The 12,458-nt window shown below is 38.7% G+C and overlaps 1 protein-coding gene across 7 annotated transcripts in view; it reads left to right on the top strand.

Moving 5' to 3' along the window:
* The window catches only part of fryl (furry homolog, like), a 621,684-nt gene that overhangs the window by 438,191 nt on the left and 171,035 nt on the right, over window positions 1-12,458 (top strand). For all 7 annotated transcript variants that reach the window (XM_051927632.1, XM_051927631.1, XM_051927630.1 and 4 more), the window contains 4 exons: window positions 2,253-2,421; window positions 4,632-4,719; window positions 8,625-8,737; window positions 9,110-9,260. In XM_051927632.1, the coding sequence (XP_051783592.1) occupies window positions 2,253-2,421; window positions 4,632-4,719; window positions 8,625-8,737; window positions 9,110-9,260 (521 nt within the window). The remainder of the gene's footprint in view (window positions 1-2,252; window positions 2,422-4,631; window positions 4,720-8,624; window positions 8,738-9,109; window positions 9,261-12,458) is intronic.

The following is a 12,458-nucleotide window of genomic DNA, read 5'->3' as shown; positions in this document are numbered from 1 at the left end:
TATTGCAAAATAAAGTAATAAAATAAAGCATTAATTTTAATTATGAGTCATTTTCTCGAAAATAAATGTGTGCATAGTTTGCCCACTAGTGTTATGCAACATACCAAGTACCATATGTTACAACCAGAAGTGCATAAGCTAATGATAACACATGGAGAATCTGAAGATGCCACATAGCTCATGCCTGGACTGAGAACAGAATGTAGTTCTTTAAGGATGTGAAGCATCAGCATGGGTTAGTGCACTATTATATTGCCCATTGGATAACATTTAATAGAAATATTTGTATAAATTTACAATAACTGGTCATTTTGTTAACCCAATTATGCACATTTACACTTGACAGGACCTAAATAAGTTATAAAATGAATGCCAGATCAAATTTAATGTATGCCCATCTATTGAATTTTTTACATTGAGTTACAATAAGTGAGAAACCAGATTGACCTGTGAAATTACATGTTTGTCAAATGCATTGCTTAGTCAATCATTAAATGGAAGCACTAAGAAATGTTTTTCTCAATTTAATTCTCCAATAATAATGATAATGAACAGAGTAGGCAAAAACAATAATATCTAAAAAAAAATTTTGATTGTCTGAAGGATAAGGTTTGTTAGATAAAAAAGTCAAAATAATTAATAAACTGTTAAATTTCAGTGAAAAATTAAACAGAAACAAAGAAATAATCAGTAATAAAACTAACAAATGGTGGTGATGATAAAATTAAATTGTTGGTTGAATACATTCAATACTATATTCTTTTTTCCTTTTATTAAAAAGTCAAGTCAAGTTGGGGAGCATGCACTGGTACAGTGCTTTGCCGCACCTACTACACAACGAAACAACTCGGGATCCTGGTTTGAACCCCCCAGGCAGACACGCGGTCCAGTCCCACCCTCCGGAAATGACCCTCTATCTGCCGCAGCCAGGTGTTACGTGGGCGACCTCTTGGTCTGGTCCAGCCACTCGGGTCCCCAACAGTGAGGATCTTACGAGCTGGATCACCCTCAGGGAAAAGCGCCACATGGCTGTAGTGCTGTAACTGACACTCCCTCACAATGCAGGTAATGTGCCTCATTCGAGACTCCATGAGCAACCGCTCATTCGACACAAAGACAAACCAACGGTACCCAAGGATATTCCGGAGAGAAACAGTACCAAAGGAGTCCAGTCTTTGTCTCGGGTCACTGGATAGCGTCTCCATGACAAGACAGAGATGACAGTTCAGTCTCACAATTAAAAGAATGCAAACATATCTTCCTCTTCAAAGCAGCAAACAAATCAATAGTGCTGTTTGGCTTTTAAGTATGCGAAGCACCACGGCACAAAGCTGTTGAAGGCGGCAGCTCACACCCCCTCCGTCAGGAGCAGAGAGAGAGAGAGAGATAGAGAGAGACAAATAAAAAAAATCAATACGTGCCCTTCGTGCTTTTAAGTATGCGAAGCACCGTTCAGCATGTCGTTTCAGGAAGCAGCTGCAGCTGCACAAAAGATAGCAACGTGAAGATAATCTTTCAGCATTTTTAGACGAGTGTCCGTATCGTCTAGGTGTGCGAACAGCCCCCCTGCTCACACCCCCCTACGTCAGCGCAAGAGAGAGAGAGAGAAAGTAAGTTGGGTAGCTTCTCAGCCATCTGCCAATAGCGTCCCTTGTATGAAATCAACTGGGCAAACCAACTGAGGAAGCATGTACCAGAAATTAAAAGACCCATTGTCCGCAGAAACCCACGAAGCAGCGAAAAATCCGCGATATATATTTAAATATGCTTACATATAAAATCCGCGATGGAGTGAAGCCGCGAAAGGCGAAGCGCGATATAGCGAGGGATTACTGTATTCATTTATTATAAAGTTTTAGAGATTACTTACATGTCACATAGCAGTTGAATTGTCAAGGGCATCATGAGAGTGCTAATGATGATGTACTTTTTAGAATGTATTCAGCTGAATTAAGTGTAGCAAAATTCAGTTTTTTAAAAACAAGCATGTTTTCACCAGATACTACTGTCAGCAAACAATAGAAAGATATTTTGCATTTAAGTGATAGGGAGAGTCTAAAGCATTTCTACAAGTAACCCTATAAATAGTTGAAAAGGTAAAGCTATAATTCAGTTTGTGAAAAAAAGTAAGTTTAATGTGTGTTTTTTTCTGTGCTTCCATTACTTCTGTTAGATATGCATTAGCCAGGTTAACAAATTGCATCTAAATATTGCATTTAATTTTAATGCTGATTTGTTGTGTATTATTTTAGGTTAAAAAAGTGGTAGTATATCTGGGCCGAGACAAAACCATGCAGCTTCTTGAGGAACTTCTAAGTGAACTTGAACTTACTGAACCTGTCTGCTCAGCAGTGACACATATGGACAACCCACCATACTATCGCATTACTTCAAGCTACAAAATCCCATCTGTTACCTCAGGTAATCTCATTCTGACCCATATATCTACCCAACGAATACACAACAACAAAACAAGCCCAATAACAAGCAACTTTCATTCATTTTTGTAATAAATACATAAGTTGGACAATTGTAACAGTATCACACAAAATTAAAATTTTATCCAGAAAGTTGTTACATCTACAGAAAACTAATAATAGCATTTGAAGCAGTATCAATAACAATGAATTATTCTAAACACTACAATAACAAAGTTTATATCTTTGTATATAATATAATACATGGAATACAATAAGACAGTTAATATACTGGGTGAAGTCTGGGAAGTTCTCAGCTAACAAACTGCTAGGTTGGTCTTCCTTATTTAGTTTGTTGTAATCCTTAATGCCACAGTCTAACTAGCTGTCTGACAGCTTCTGGAAGAGTTTTGCAAGAATTGATCAATGACTCTTCACAGAAGCGAGACATCCTTCAGAATTCTCCCACTGAGCAAAATTAGAAGGGTCAGTATTTCATACTGAGCTGTTCCGTGATTTCCAAACTTGCTGTGCAAGCTGAATGTATTCAGGGGTCAGTGGCCAGAAATGACCCCATACCCTTAAGTGAAATAAATTTTAAAATTTTGCCATAAAAAAAGTCTGCAGACCACGAAAATAACCTCACTTCCCGCTATTAGGTGTTCTGACAGAAGTGTAATGATCTGTCACCGTTCTGCTCATACTGTGAATTCTAAGTCATCGAAAACATTAGGCCCCTTGTCTGATAGTTTTAGTTGAGAGAAATTTTAATTTTCTAGTATAACTATCCTCCACATTCCATCATATTTATCAATGTATGGACTGAAAGGAAGACATTTTACATATAAAAATGACTATATCACAAATCAATAGAAATGCAGTGAAAATACTGAAGCTGGTTTTCATTCTGTCAGTAGCTGTATCAGTTGAGTCATTGAAATCATGTTTAAAGCATTCTTTTTTGCATTTTAATCCATTTTAACTGAAAGTGTGTTATCTAGCTGTACTGATCCCATTTTTGACTATATTTTCATCTCATCTATTTTTTTTTTAATCTATCCATCTAGTGTACGCTAAAGTTTGTTCAGTATGTGAAAAATATATTAGAAATATTCTTGTTTTGTTCTTGTGTTTTTAAAATGCATTTTGTTTTCTTGCTAAATGCCTTGTGAAGGTGTACTTAAATTCATTACTAAATTAAATTTTTATGTCAGACAAACTGGTCCAGACTAGTAAAAGCAGAAATTAGTAATAACCAAAAAATTTTCAAAATGAAAGTTAAGAATGATATTGTTACTAGGGGTGTAATGATATAGGTGTATGTATTTGTTTAACTTGATAAATGGCTTGCAGGAAATACAACTGGGCTTTGAATTTATTAAAATTAAGGAAATATTCCGTAGTTCTATCCATGAGTTATTGACGAAAGCTGTAAACAATTAAGCTTACCACAAATTGTCTCCAAATCTTTTTTGTGGTAGTAGATGCGGTGGGACAGCTGGCAAATGTCCATAATTTTAAAATGCTAAAGTAACTTTTCCAGTTTCCAAATACAACTTCAGTACAAAACTTTACTTGGCAGTGATTACTATTTTCTTTTACTTTGCGTTTGTATGTTCTTCTTCTTTACACAATTATGTTCTGTCACATGTCACTTAGTCTCTGCCATTTGTTAATGTGGTTTCCTTATATATAACGTGGTATCTCTTTTAATATTCTGCAAGTATTATTTCAGATTGTCAGACTTTTTTTTCTTTTTGAATAGACTGCATAGTCTAGCCAAGTAGTTTGTATTGGCAAATGGACAGACCAAACACTAAGCCATAACAACCCAGATTACCCCCCTTTTGGGAAACACTATGGTTTCCTTGCAAAAACATATCAACAGCCTAGTTTTATGAATCCAAAATCAAGATAGATACTTTATTGAGATTTGTACTTTGTTACACATTTATTAGTTATATAATACTTGTGGTTGCTGTCATTGTTACTTTTCATACAGCAGATTCATTAAATTTATGCTAATCTTTTTTTTTTTAGAGAGAGTGTGCATTTTTTATGCCCATCATTCATGTTATGTTCATAAAGACATGATAAATTAAACTTTTTCAAAAGTCCAAAAACTTGTAAACCTAATATTTTTGAAGAGGTGTTTTGATTAATATTTTGTAACTTAATATCTATAGCTGTACTTATGGTTTTATTTCTCTGTAGGTACTACCTCTAGTAGCAATACAATGGTTGCAGGGACTGATGGTCACCATGACACCAAGATATTGAAAGACAGCAATCTGGAAGACAAGTATGTGTTGCTATAGTTATTGTAAATTACGAAGAGCTAAGTTGTAGGTTTATTTAAAGCAGGCATGCGCAACCTTTCCGCTATTGACGGCCGCACTACAGACTTTTTACTTTAATAACGGCCGCACTACAGACTTTTTACTTTAATAACGGCCTCCAGTAAGTTCAAGTAAACTTAATAATGTTTTATGATTTATGTAAAAATTTACAGATTACACATTAAAACAGAGTATGATATATCTGACAATATTCAATTTACTGGTCTACATATGTAAAAAAATGTCTACGAAACGTCATATAGGACAAAAAACCTTTACAGCAATTGTTTCAGGAAGTTTGGAAAACATCGCCATTAATGGCTTCCTTGCTCTTGCATGTTTGCAGACAGACTTGCAAACATACCGACCCGGCTAAGGAAGGTTCTGCGGTGTTTGAGATTCTACACTTGCAGGAGTCTAGAGACCCCAGAGTCCAAATCGGCTTTCGGCGTCACCATACCGACCCGGCCGACAAAGATTCCGCGGCATTGAGACCCCTTACTCGCTGGAGTCCAGAGACCCTACACCTGCACGGCCGCCATTACGTACACTTTAATATACACGTCCACGGCCGCCAAAGTCCTTGCCCACGGCCGCATGCGGCCGTACGGCCGCAGGTTGCGCACAGCTGATTTAAAGGGACAGCATGCAGCTTAAGAGTATATCAGATATACAGTAAAAGCATTAGAATTCAAATGATTAAAAAACTGTACAATAAATGTATAATTTATCATTTTCTCATAGTGTTAATGAGTAATCATATTTATAAACATGTACATTCTCTAAGATTGTAAAAGCAATATTTTGTTTTGCAGTACTATGTAAAATGAGCGCTATATAGCGCCCGACCCAGCACAGACTGACACAGAGGCACGTACTTAATAAACAGTCTTTTATTACTTCTTCAGCCATGGGGCACGCCTTCCCCGTGTCCCACGGGCCCAACACAGTCCCAAACACTCACTGCAAACACAACAACCCTTCTTCTGGCTCCACCACTCCTCCTCAGGCTTAGTCCTCCTCCTCCCGACTCTGGCTCTCGAGTGATAGTGGCTGGCCCTTTTTATACCCCACCCTGAAGCGTTCCAGGTGCTTGGCCACCTGGTCCTAATTGCCCTTCCGGGTGGGGCTGAAGATATGACCAGCCAGGCTGCTGACTCCATGCAGCTCCCCCTGGCGGCCATCCAAGCCCCCAACCAGGCTGTGGAGGACTCCATGTCCCATGGAGCCATGTGCCAGGCTGGGGAATCATCATCCGCCAGGGAGGCTGCCACCAAGCGACCCGGGGGAGGTATTGAGCTGTCCGTGGTGGCTCCCCCGGAACAGATGCAGCAGAGGCGTCCCTGCCAGGCATGGAACCCGGCTGTCCTTTACAACTAGTTAAAGCAGTACTAGTGTTTATAGATCAGCCAATTTGGTTTCATATGTGTCCACTCAGTGAATCTGTGAAGGTAAGTGTCAGAGTTTGATCCCATGACCCCATATTAGGGGTGAACAGCGGAATTGATAAGAATGAACCCATCCATCCATTTTCCAACCCGCTGAATCCGAACACAGGGTCACGGGGGTCTGCTGGAGCCAATCCCAGCCAACACAGGGCACAAGGCAGGAACCAATCCCGGGCAGGGTGCCAACCCACCGCAGGACACACACCCACACACCAAGCACACACCAGGGCCAATTTAGGAACACCAATCCACCTAACTTGCATGTCTTTGGACTGTGGGAGGAAACCAAAGCGCCCAGAGGAAACCCACAACACGGGGAGAACATGCAAACTCCACGCAGGGAGGACCCGGGAAGCGAACCCAGGTCTCCCAACTGCAAGGCAGCAGCGCTACCCACTGCGCCACCGTATGGCCAGGATGAACCCAAATTTTGTTAAAATTATTTTCACTGTAAACCTGGTTCTTTTATGTGAAGCCCAGTGCTGACATAGACAAAATACACAAACATAAGAGGGGAAAAAGTACAGTTACTATAGCTTGGCTTTTAATGCTGTTATAATACAGTATCAGCATGGGCAGTTTCTTGTCTATTGTTGTTTCTTTGGCACTTCATCTGTGTCTTGGTAATTTTTTGGATAAGAGATCCCAGTACAGGATGGCTTGACGACTTCTAATGAGAAAGGACTCGGACATTAACTCATTATTAGTCATTATTATCACAACCCCAACTCCCCTCTTGCACCTTTCATTTCACCTGAAATTTTCCCTTATTATACACAGTATAAGTGAGGCATCCTGTAACATTTTACAGAAGCTTCTTGGTTTAAAAAAAGAAAATAAAGCATTAACCTGGAAATAGGGAATTAGATGACACATCACTTAATAGTAAGGTGTTAGAAAAGAAACATAGCAATATGTACTGAGAAGCAGTTGCACTGAAAACTGTCTAGTGAGGATTTGCATATAATATACAATTCATTTTTTATTTTATTTCACATACTGAATCCTTTAGTATCTTTCTGTTTTGGTATAGTTCTAATTTAAAGGTAAGTAAAGTATTAAAAAAAGTAACAGACTAAGTACATCAGTAGTACTAGAGACCAGTAGTTCTGCCTACCATATTGTTTTAGGATTACAAATGTTTATTTAATGACCTTTTTTATTGCTCATCTAATGGTAGTATCAAAAGCATAAGTTTCTATGACTTGCTTGGTACAGACCTATGCTTAACATTTATATCTGCATATTAAAATCGACAGTATAAAAACAAAGCATGCTAATATATTGGTAGAAACATATTGTTAAATAAAGGAGATTTCTTGGTGTATTCATATTAGAATTAATTGGGCTTTGTTTGCATACATAACATTAAAGAAAAAGTTAATGTGCAATTACTTTGCCTTGTGCATATTGCAGTGCTAGAATAGCAGTACTACTTTGTGAAACAGTCAGTCAGTCATTGTCCAACCTGCTATATCCTAACACAGGGTCACGGGGGTCTGCTGGAGCCAATCCCAGCCAGCAGAGGGCGCAAGGCAGGAACAAATCCCGGGCAGGGCGCCAGCCCACCTCAGGACACAAACACACACACACTAGGGACAATTTAGGATCGCCAGTGCACCTAACCTGCATGTCTTTGGAATGTGGGAGGCACCCAGAGCAAACCCACGCAGACATGGGGAGAACATGCAAACTCCATGCAGGGAGAACCCGGGAAGCGAACTCAGGTCTCCTTACTGCGAGGCAGCAGCACTACCACTGCGCAACCGTGCAACAAGTTTTTTTAATGTGAATGGTACTTTTATTTAAGGCAAATAATTGTATAATATTCCCTTTGGTAATGCGGACACACACTAGATAGCTTTCTTGTTGAATAACCTGCACCTATTCCTTGATAATCCTCTCTGACATTTGCCCAGCAGTCTGGTCCCATATACTGTAATGTTTTCCCATTTTATCTTTGTCAAGTGCTAAATGTGTACACCCATGCATGCATTCTTATACAGTCTACAACTTACCAGCCCGTGCAAGAAGAATAGAATGTCATATTTAAGTCTTCACAATGTGCAAAGTGGAATATTTCATTATATACACAGAAGGAAGATTCTTGCATTCAGATTTGTGCATCACACTTAGAAATTTAAAAATAAGCAAGGATTAAAAACAAAAGCTAAGGGCACAGTTATTCATATTTGAATGTGCTGTAATATTCATATTCAATGTACAGAAATCCCAAAACACACCTTAGTGAAGTTTTTATAACCACCCAAACTTATTATCATCAATATTTAAAACCATACCAACAGCAGCCCAAATGCTGACATCTGCATTTTTTGCTATCACGTGTTTACCAGAGATCTTATAGACTGTCCCTCAGGAAAGAAGTGCTAATTTAATTAATATGTTCTGGTTAACTTTAGCTGTGTCCACCTGGATATTTACAGTGGACTAAACAACAATCTGAACAGACAACATCATCGACTAGAATCCCGCTACAGCAGCAGCTCTGGTGGATCATATGAAGAGGAGAAGAGTAAGTTAAACCACCATTTCATCAACCTTGAACTTCATTTGTACACTAGCTTAGATGTGAAACATCAATAAATTGTATCTAATATAAAGGGATAAACAGTTGAAAGCATACATTCTAATATAAGGAACAATTTTTTATCTGAACAAACAGTTGGTTAGAATATTACAGAATATATCTGCATTTTATCTGTAATATTTACAGCAGGGTGACAAGATATAATTGTGCTTCTTTATTATATTACAAAATATAAGAAGCAATTAGAAATTTTTTGAGTATAATTAACTTACTGTATTTTGGCAAAGTTCATAGTATTTTTGCATTCTGTGAACCACTTTTATTAAAATAAAATACCTTGTATGTTGTGTTTTCCAGGTGATTCAATGCCACTCTATGCTAACTGGAGACTGAAGGTGATGGAACACAATCATTCAGAACCATTGCCTTTCCCACCTTCAGGAGGCTGTTGGGCACCACTTGTAGACTACTTACCAGAAACTACCACCCCTGGAGTAACACTGCACAGGTAATCCCCAAAAAACATCTCTAAGGGCTAATTCATACTTGAGCCTTGTAAATTTCCAGTTTGTTTAGCATTCTTCAAGCTTTTTAATGGCTTTTTGCAAATGTTTTTCAAGCGTATTTCAGGCTTTTTTCAAGCGCTTTTCAGATATTTTTCAAGCATTTTTCTAGTGTTTTCAAGGAAGGGAAAATATGATTGACATTTCCATTTTGTAGGTTGTGAAGTGTTGTTGTGTTGGTGAAGTGATTGTTGTGTTTCCAGAATGTCTTCTGTGATTGTAGTGCTTTTAATCCCCAAGTAGCTGCATTCCTCTAGTTTCCAAAATGTCTGCACCTTCCGCTTTCTAGTTGAGTTCAGGCAATGAGTGTGACTTGTTGACACACATGCAAATAATTATACAGTTACAAGTGACTTTTAAAAGTTTTAGTACAAATTCAAAGCAAAACAGTTTACACAAAAATGAGAAAAACACAAAACAAAAGTTCTTGTATAAGATGTTTCTATTCAAGTATTGTATGTCTTATGGCTGTTTTGAGTTTCTCTTTAAAGTTCTCTATATAACATACAGTCATATATCATATGTCAAACTTGCAGACATGATACGTAAACGGTCAGAAAAATGTATGTCGTTACTCCATTGAAAAGAAAGTAAATCAAACAGTTAAAATTTTTAGGTAACTAAAGACTGGCTAAAATTCTGTTACTAAAGTTCAGATAAAGCTGAGCACTAAGGAAGTTCCATTACATGTTACCTTTAGGGATTAAGCAGAATCATCCATCATTTATGTAGTTATGAGAAATTAGCATTATAAACAAATTAAGCAATCAATCATTCATATGCATTTTAACATTAACATTAAATATTCTCTTATACCTGGTGATCACAGTACTGAAGAACATGTGCCTTCAGCATTATGAGCACACACATTGGGTTCACCGTGTTCTGAATCTAAAACAAAGAGAATTAAGAAGACAATTCTAGACTTTTGGGCAGCATCTTGAAACATTCCAGGATTACACATGACTGTTGATAAGCACGTAAGGAGTGATATGAAAAAATGGTTATTTTGCCAGAAAAACAAAAAAATGCTTGCTGCTCTGTAGGACAAAGTGGACATTGCATTTTTTGTTAGGCTTTTGTGCACACCAGGCCTGTTAAGGCAGCGGATTTAGCAGATATCCAGCTGTGCCTCACCCCATTTACAGTGCATCCGGAAAGTATTCACAGCACATCACATTTTCCACATTTTGTTATGTTACAGCCTTATTCCAAAATAGATTAAATTCATTTTTTCCCTCAGAATTCTACACACAACACTCCATAATGACAACGTGAAAAAAGTTTACTTGAGGTTTTTGCAAATTTATTAAAAATACGCTGTGAAAACTTTCCGGATGCACTGTTCATTCCAAATTAAGTGACTGAATTCTAACTTGTACTTAGATCTGTCAGTACTTTATCTGATAATAAAGATATCAGAGTTGAACTGACATCTTTCCAGAGGCCACGCTGTAGACTTCTTTAGCCAAAAGGTAGAAAATGGACTCAAGCAAAATCAAAGAGCGGGTAAATCAATATATGACAGCTCTGATGGACAGAAGAACTTGCCTGTGAGGATACACTGATTTTGTAACTAAAAGTGACGTCAATCCTATCAGCAGAAGTTATACATTACCTTAAAACTTGCTGCACCATCCTAAATGGTTTCTCTGGCTCTCTCATGTGGCCACCAGTCAGGGGAACTCTGAAGAATCTCTCAGGGGACTCCCCGGGGCACTCTGCCCAAGGTCACTCCTGAGTACACACTACAAACATGGATGAAAATATCTGAAACAACCTCTCTTTCTGCAACCAGAAAGCTAATGAGTTTCTTTGAGGTGCTGAAAGCTAAGATCCAATTTACCAAGCCAAGCACCAAGCCCAGTCTGAAAAGGCCTGAGGAGCTGGAATTACTTCAAGAAGGGAACTTCAGCTTCCACACTCTTGTGCCAGAAAAGGTAGTGCTATTCCCTATGACTTTGCAGATGACACAGTAAAGGGCCTAACTGAAGAAAGCACTGTACACCACAGACAAAGGGCCACATAGCAAAGAGAAAGAGTGCACTCCAACACAAGAAGAATCCTCCACTTGAACCTAGAGCATCAGCAAAGGCAACAACTCTACACAACATTGGACATCATCTTTAAAGACTTGGTATTATAAAGCTATTTAGCTGTGCCAAGATAAATTAGAACTCTAAGTAGTAAGTAAACGGCCAGTCTCTCTGTGTTATATATTTGTCTTTCTGTCTTATATGTCAACTTATATATGCAGTTATCATATCTCTGTTCTTCTTCTTTCGACTTCTCCCGCTAGGAGTTGCCACTTCAGATTATCTTTTTCCATATCTTTCTGTCCTCTACATCTTGCTCTGTTACACCCATCACCTGCATGTGCTCTCTCACCACAGCCATAAATCTTCTCTTAGGCCTTCCTCTTTTCCTCTTGCCTGGCAGCTCTATCCTTAGCATCCTTTTCCCAATATACCCAGCATCTCTCCTCAGCACATGTCCAAACCAACACAATCTCACTTCTCTGACTGTTCAACCTAAGCTAACCCTCTAATATATTCATTTCTAATCCTTTCCATCCTCGTCACACCCAATGCAAGTCTTAACATCTTTAACTCTGCCATCTCCAGCTCTATTTCCTGTTTTTTTGGTCAGTGCCACCATCTCACTACCGTCCTGTAGACCTTCCCTTTCACTCTTGCTGATACCCATCTGTCACAAATGACACCTGAAACTCTTCTCCACCCTGCCTGCACTGTCTTTTTCACGTCTCTTCCACATTTCCCCTTACTCTGTACTGTTAATCCCAAGTATTTAAACACATCCACCTTCTCCAACTGTAGTCCCTTGATCTTCACCATTGCGCTGACCTCCCTCTCATTTACACACATGTATTTTGTCTTGTTCCTACTGACCTTCATTCCTCTCCTCTCTAGAGCATATCTCCACCTCTTCAGGGTCTCCTCAACCTGCTCTCTACTCTCGCTACAGATCACAATGTCATCAGCATACATCATAGTCCACAGGGACTCCTTTCTAATCTCAGCCTGTCCATCACCATTGCAAATAAGAAAGGGCCCAGAGCCGATCCCTGATGTAATCTCACCTCCACATTGAATGCATCTGTCACTCCTACAGCAGACCTCACC

Source organism: Erpetoichthys calabaricus, chromosome 5 (assembly GCF_900747795.2).
Source record: "Erpetoichthys calabaricus chromosome 5, fErpCal1.3, whole genome shotgun sequence".
Lineage (NCBI taxonomy): Eukaryota > Metazoa > Chordata > Cladistia > Polypteriformes > Polypteridae > Erpetoichthys > Erpetoichthys calabaricus.
This window is presented reverse-complemented; position numbering and strand designations above follow the sequence as displayed.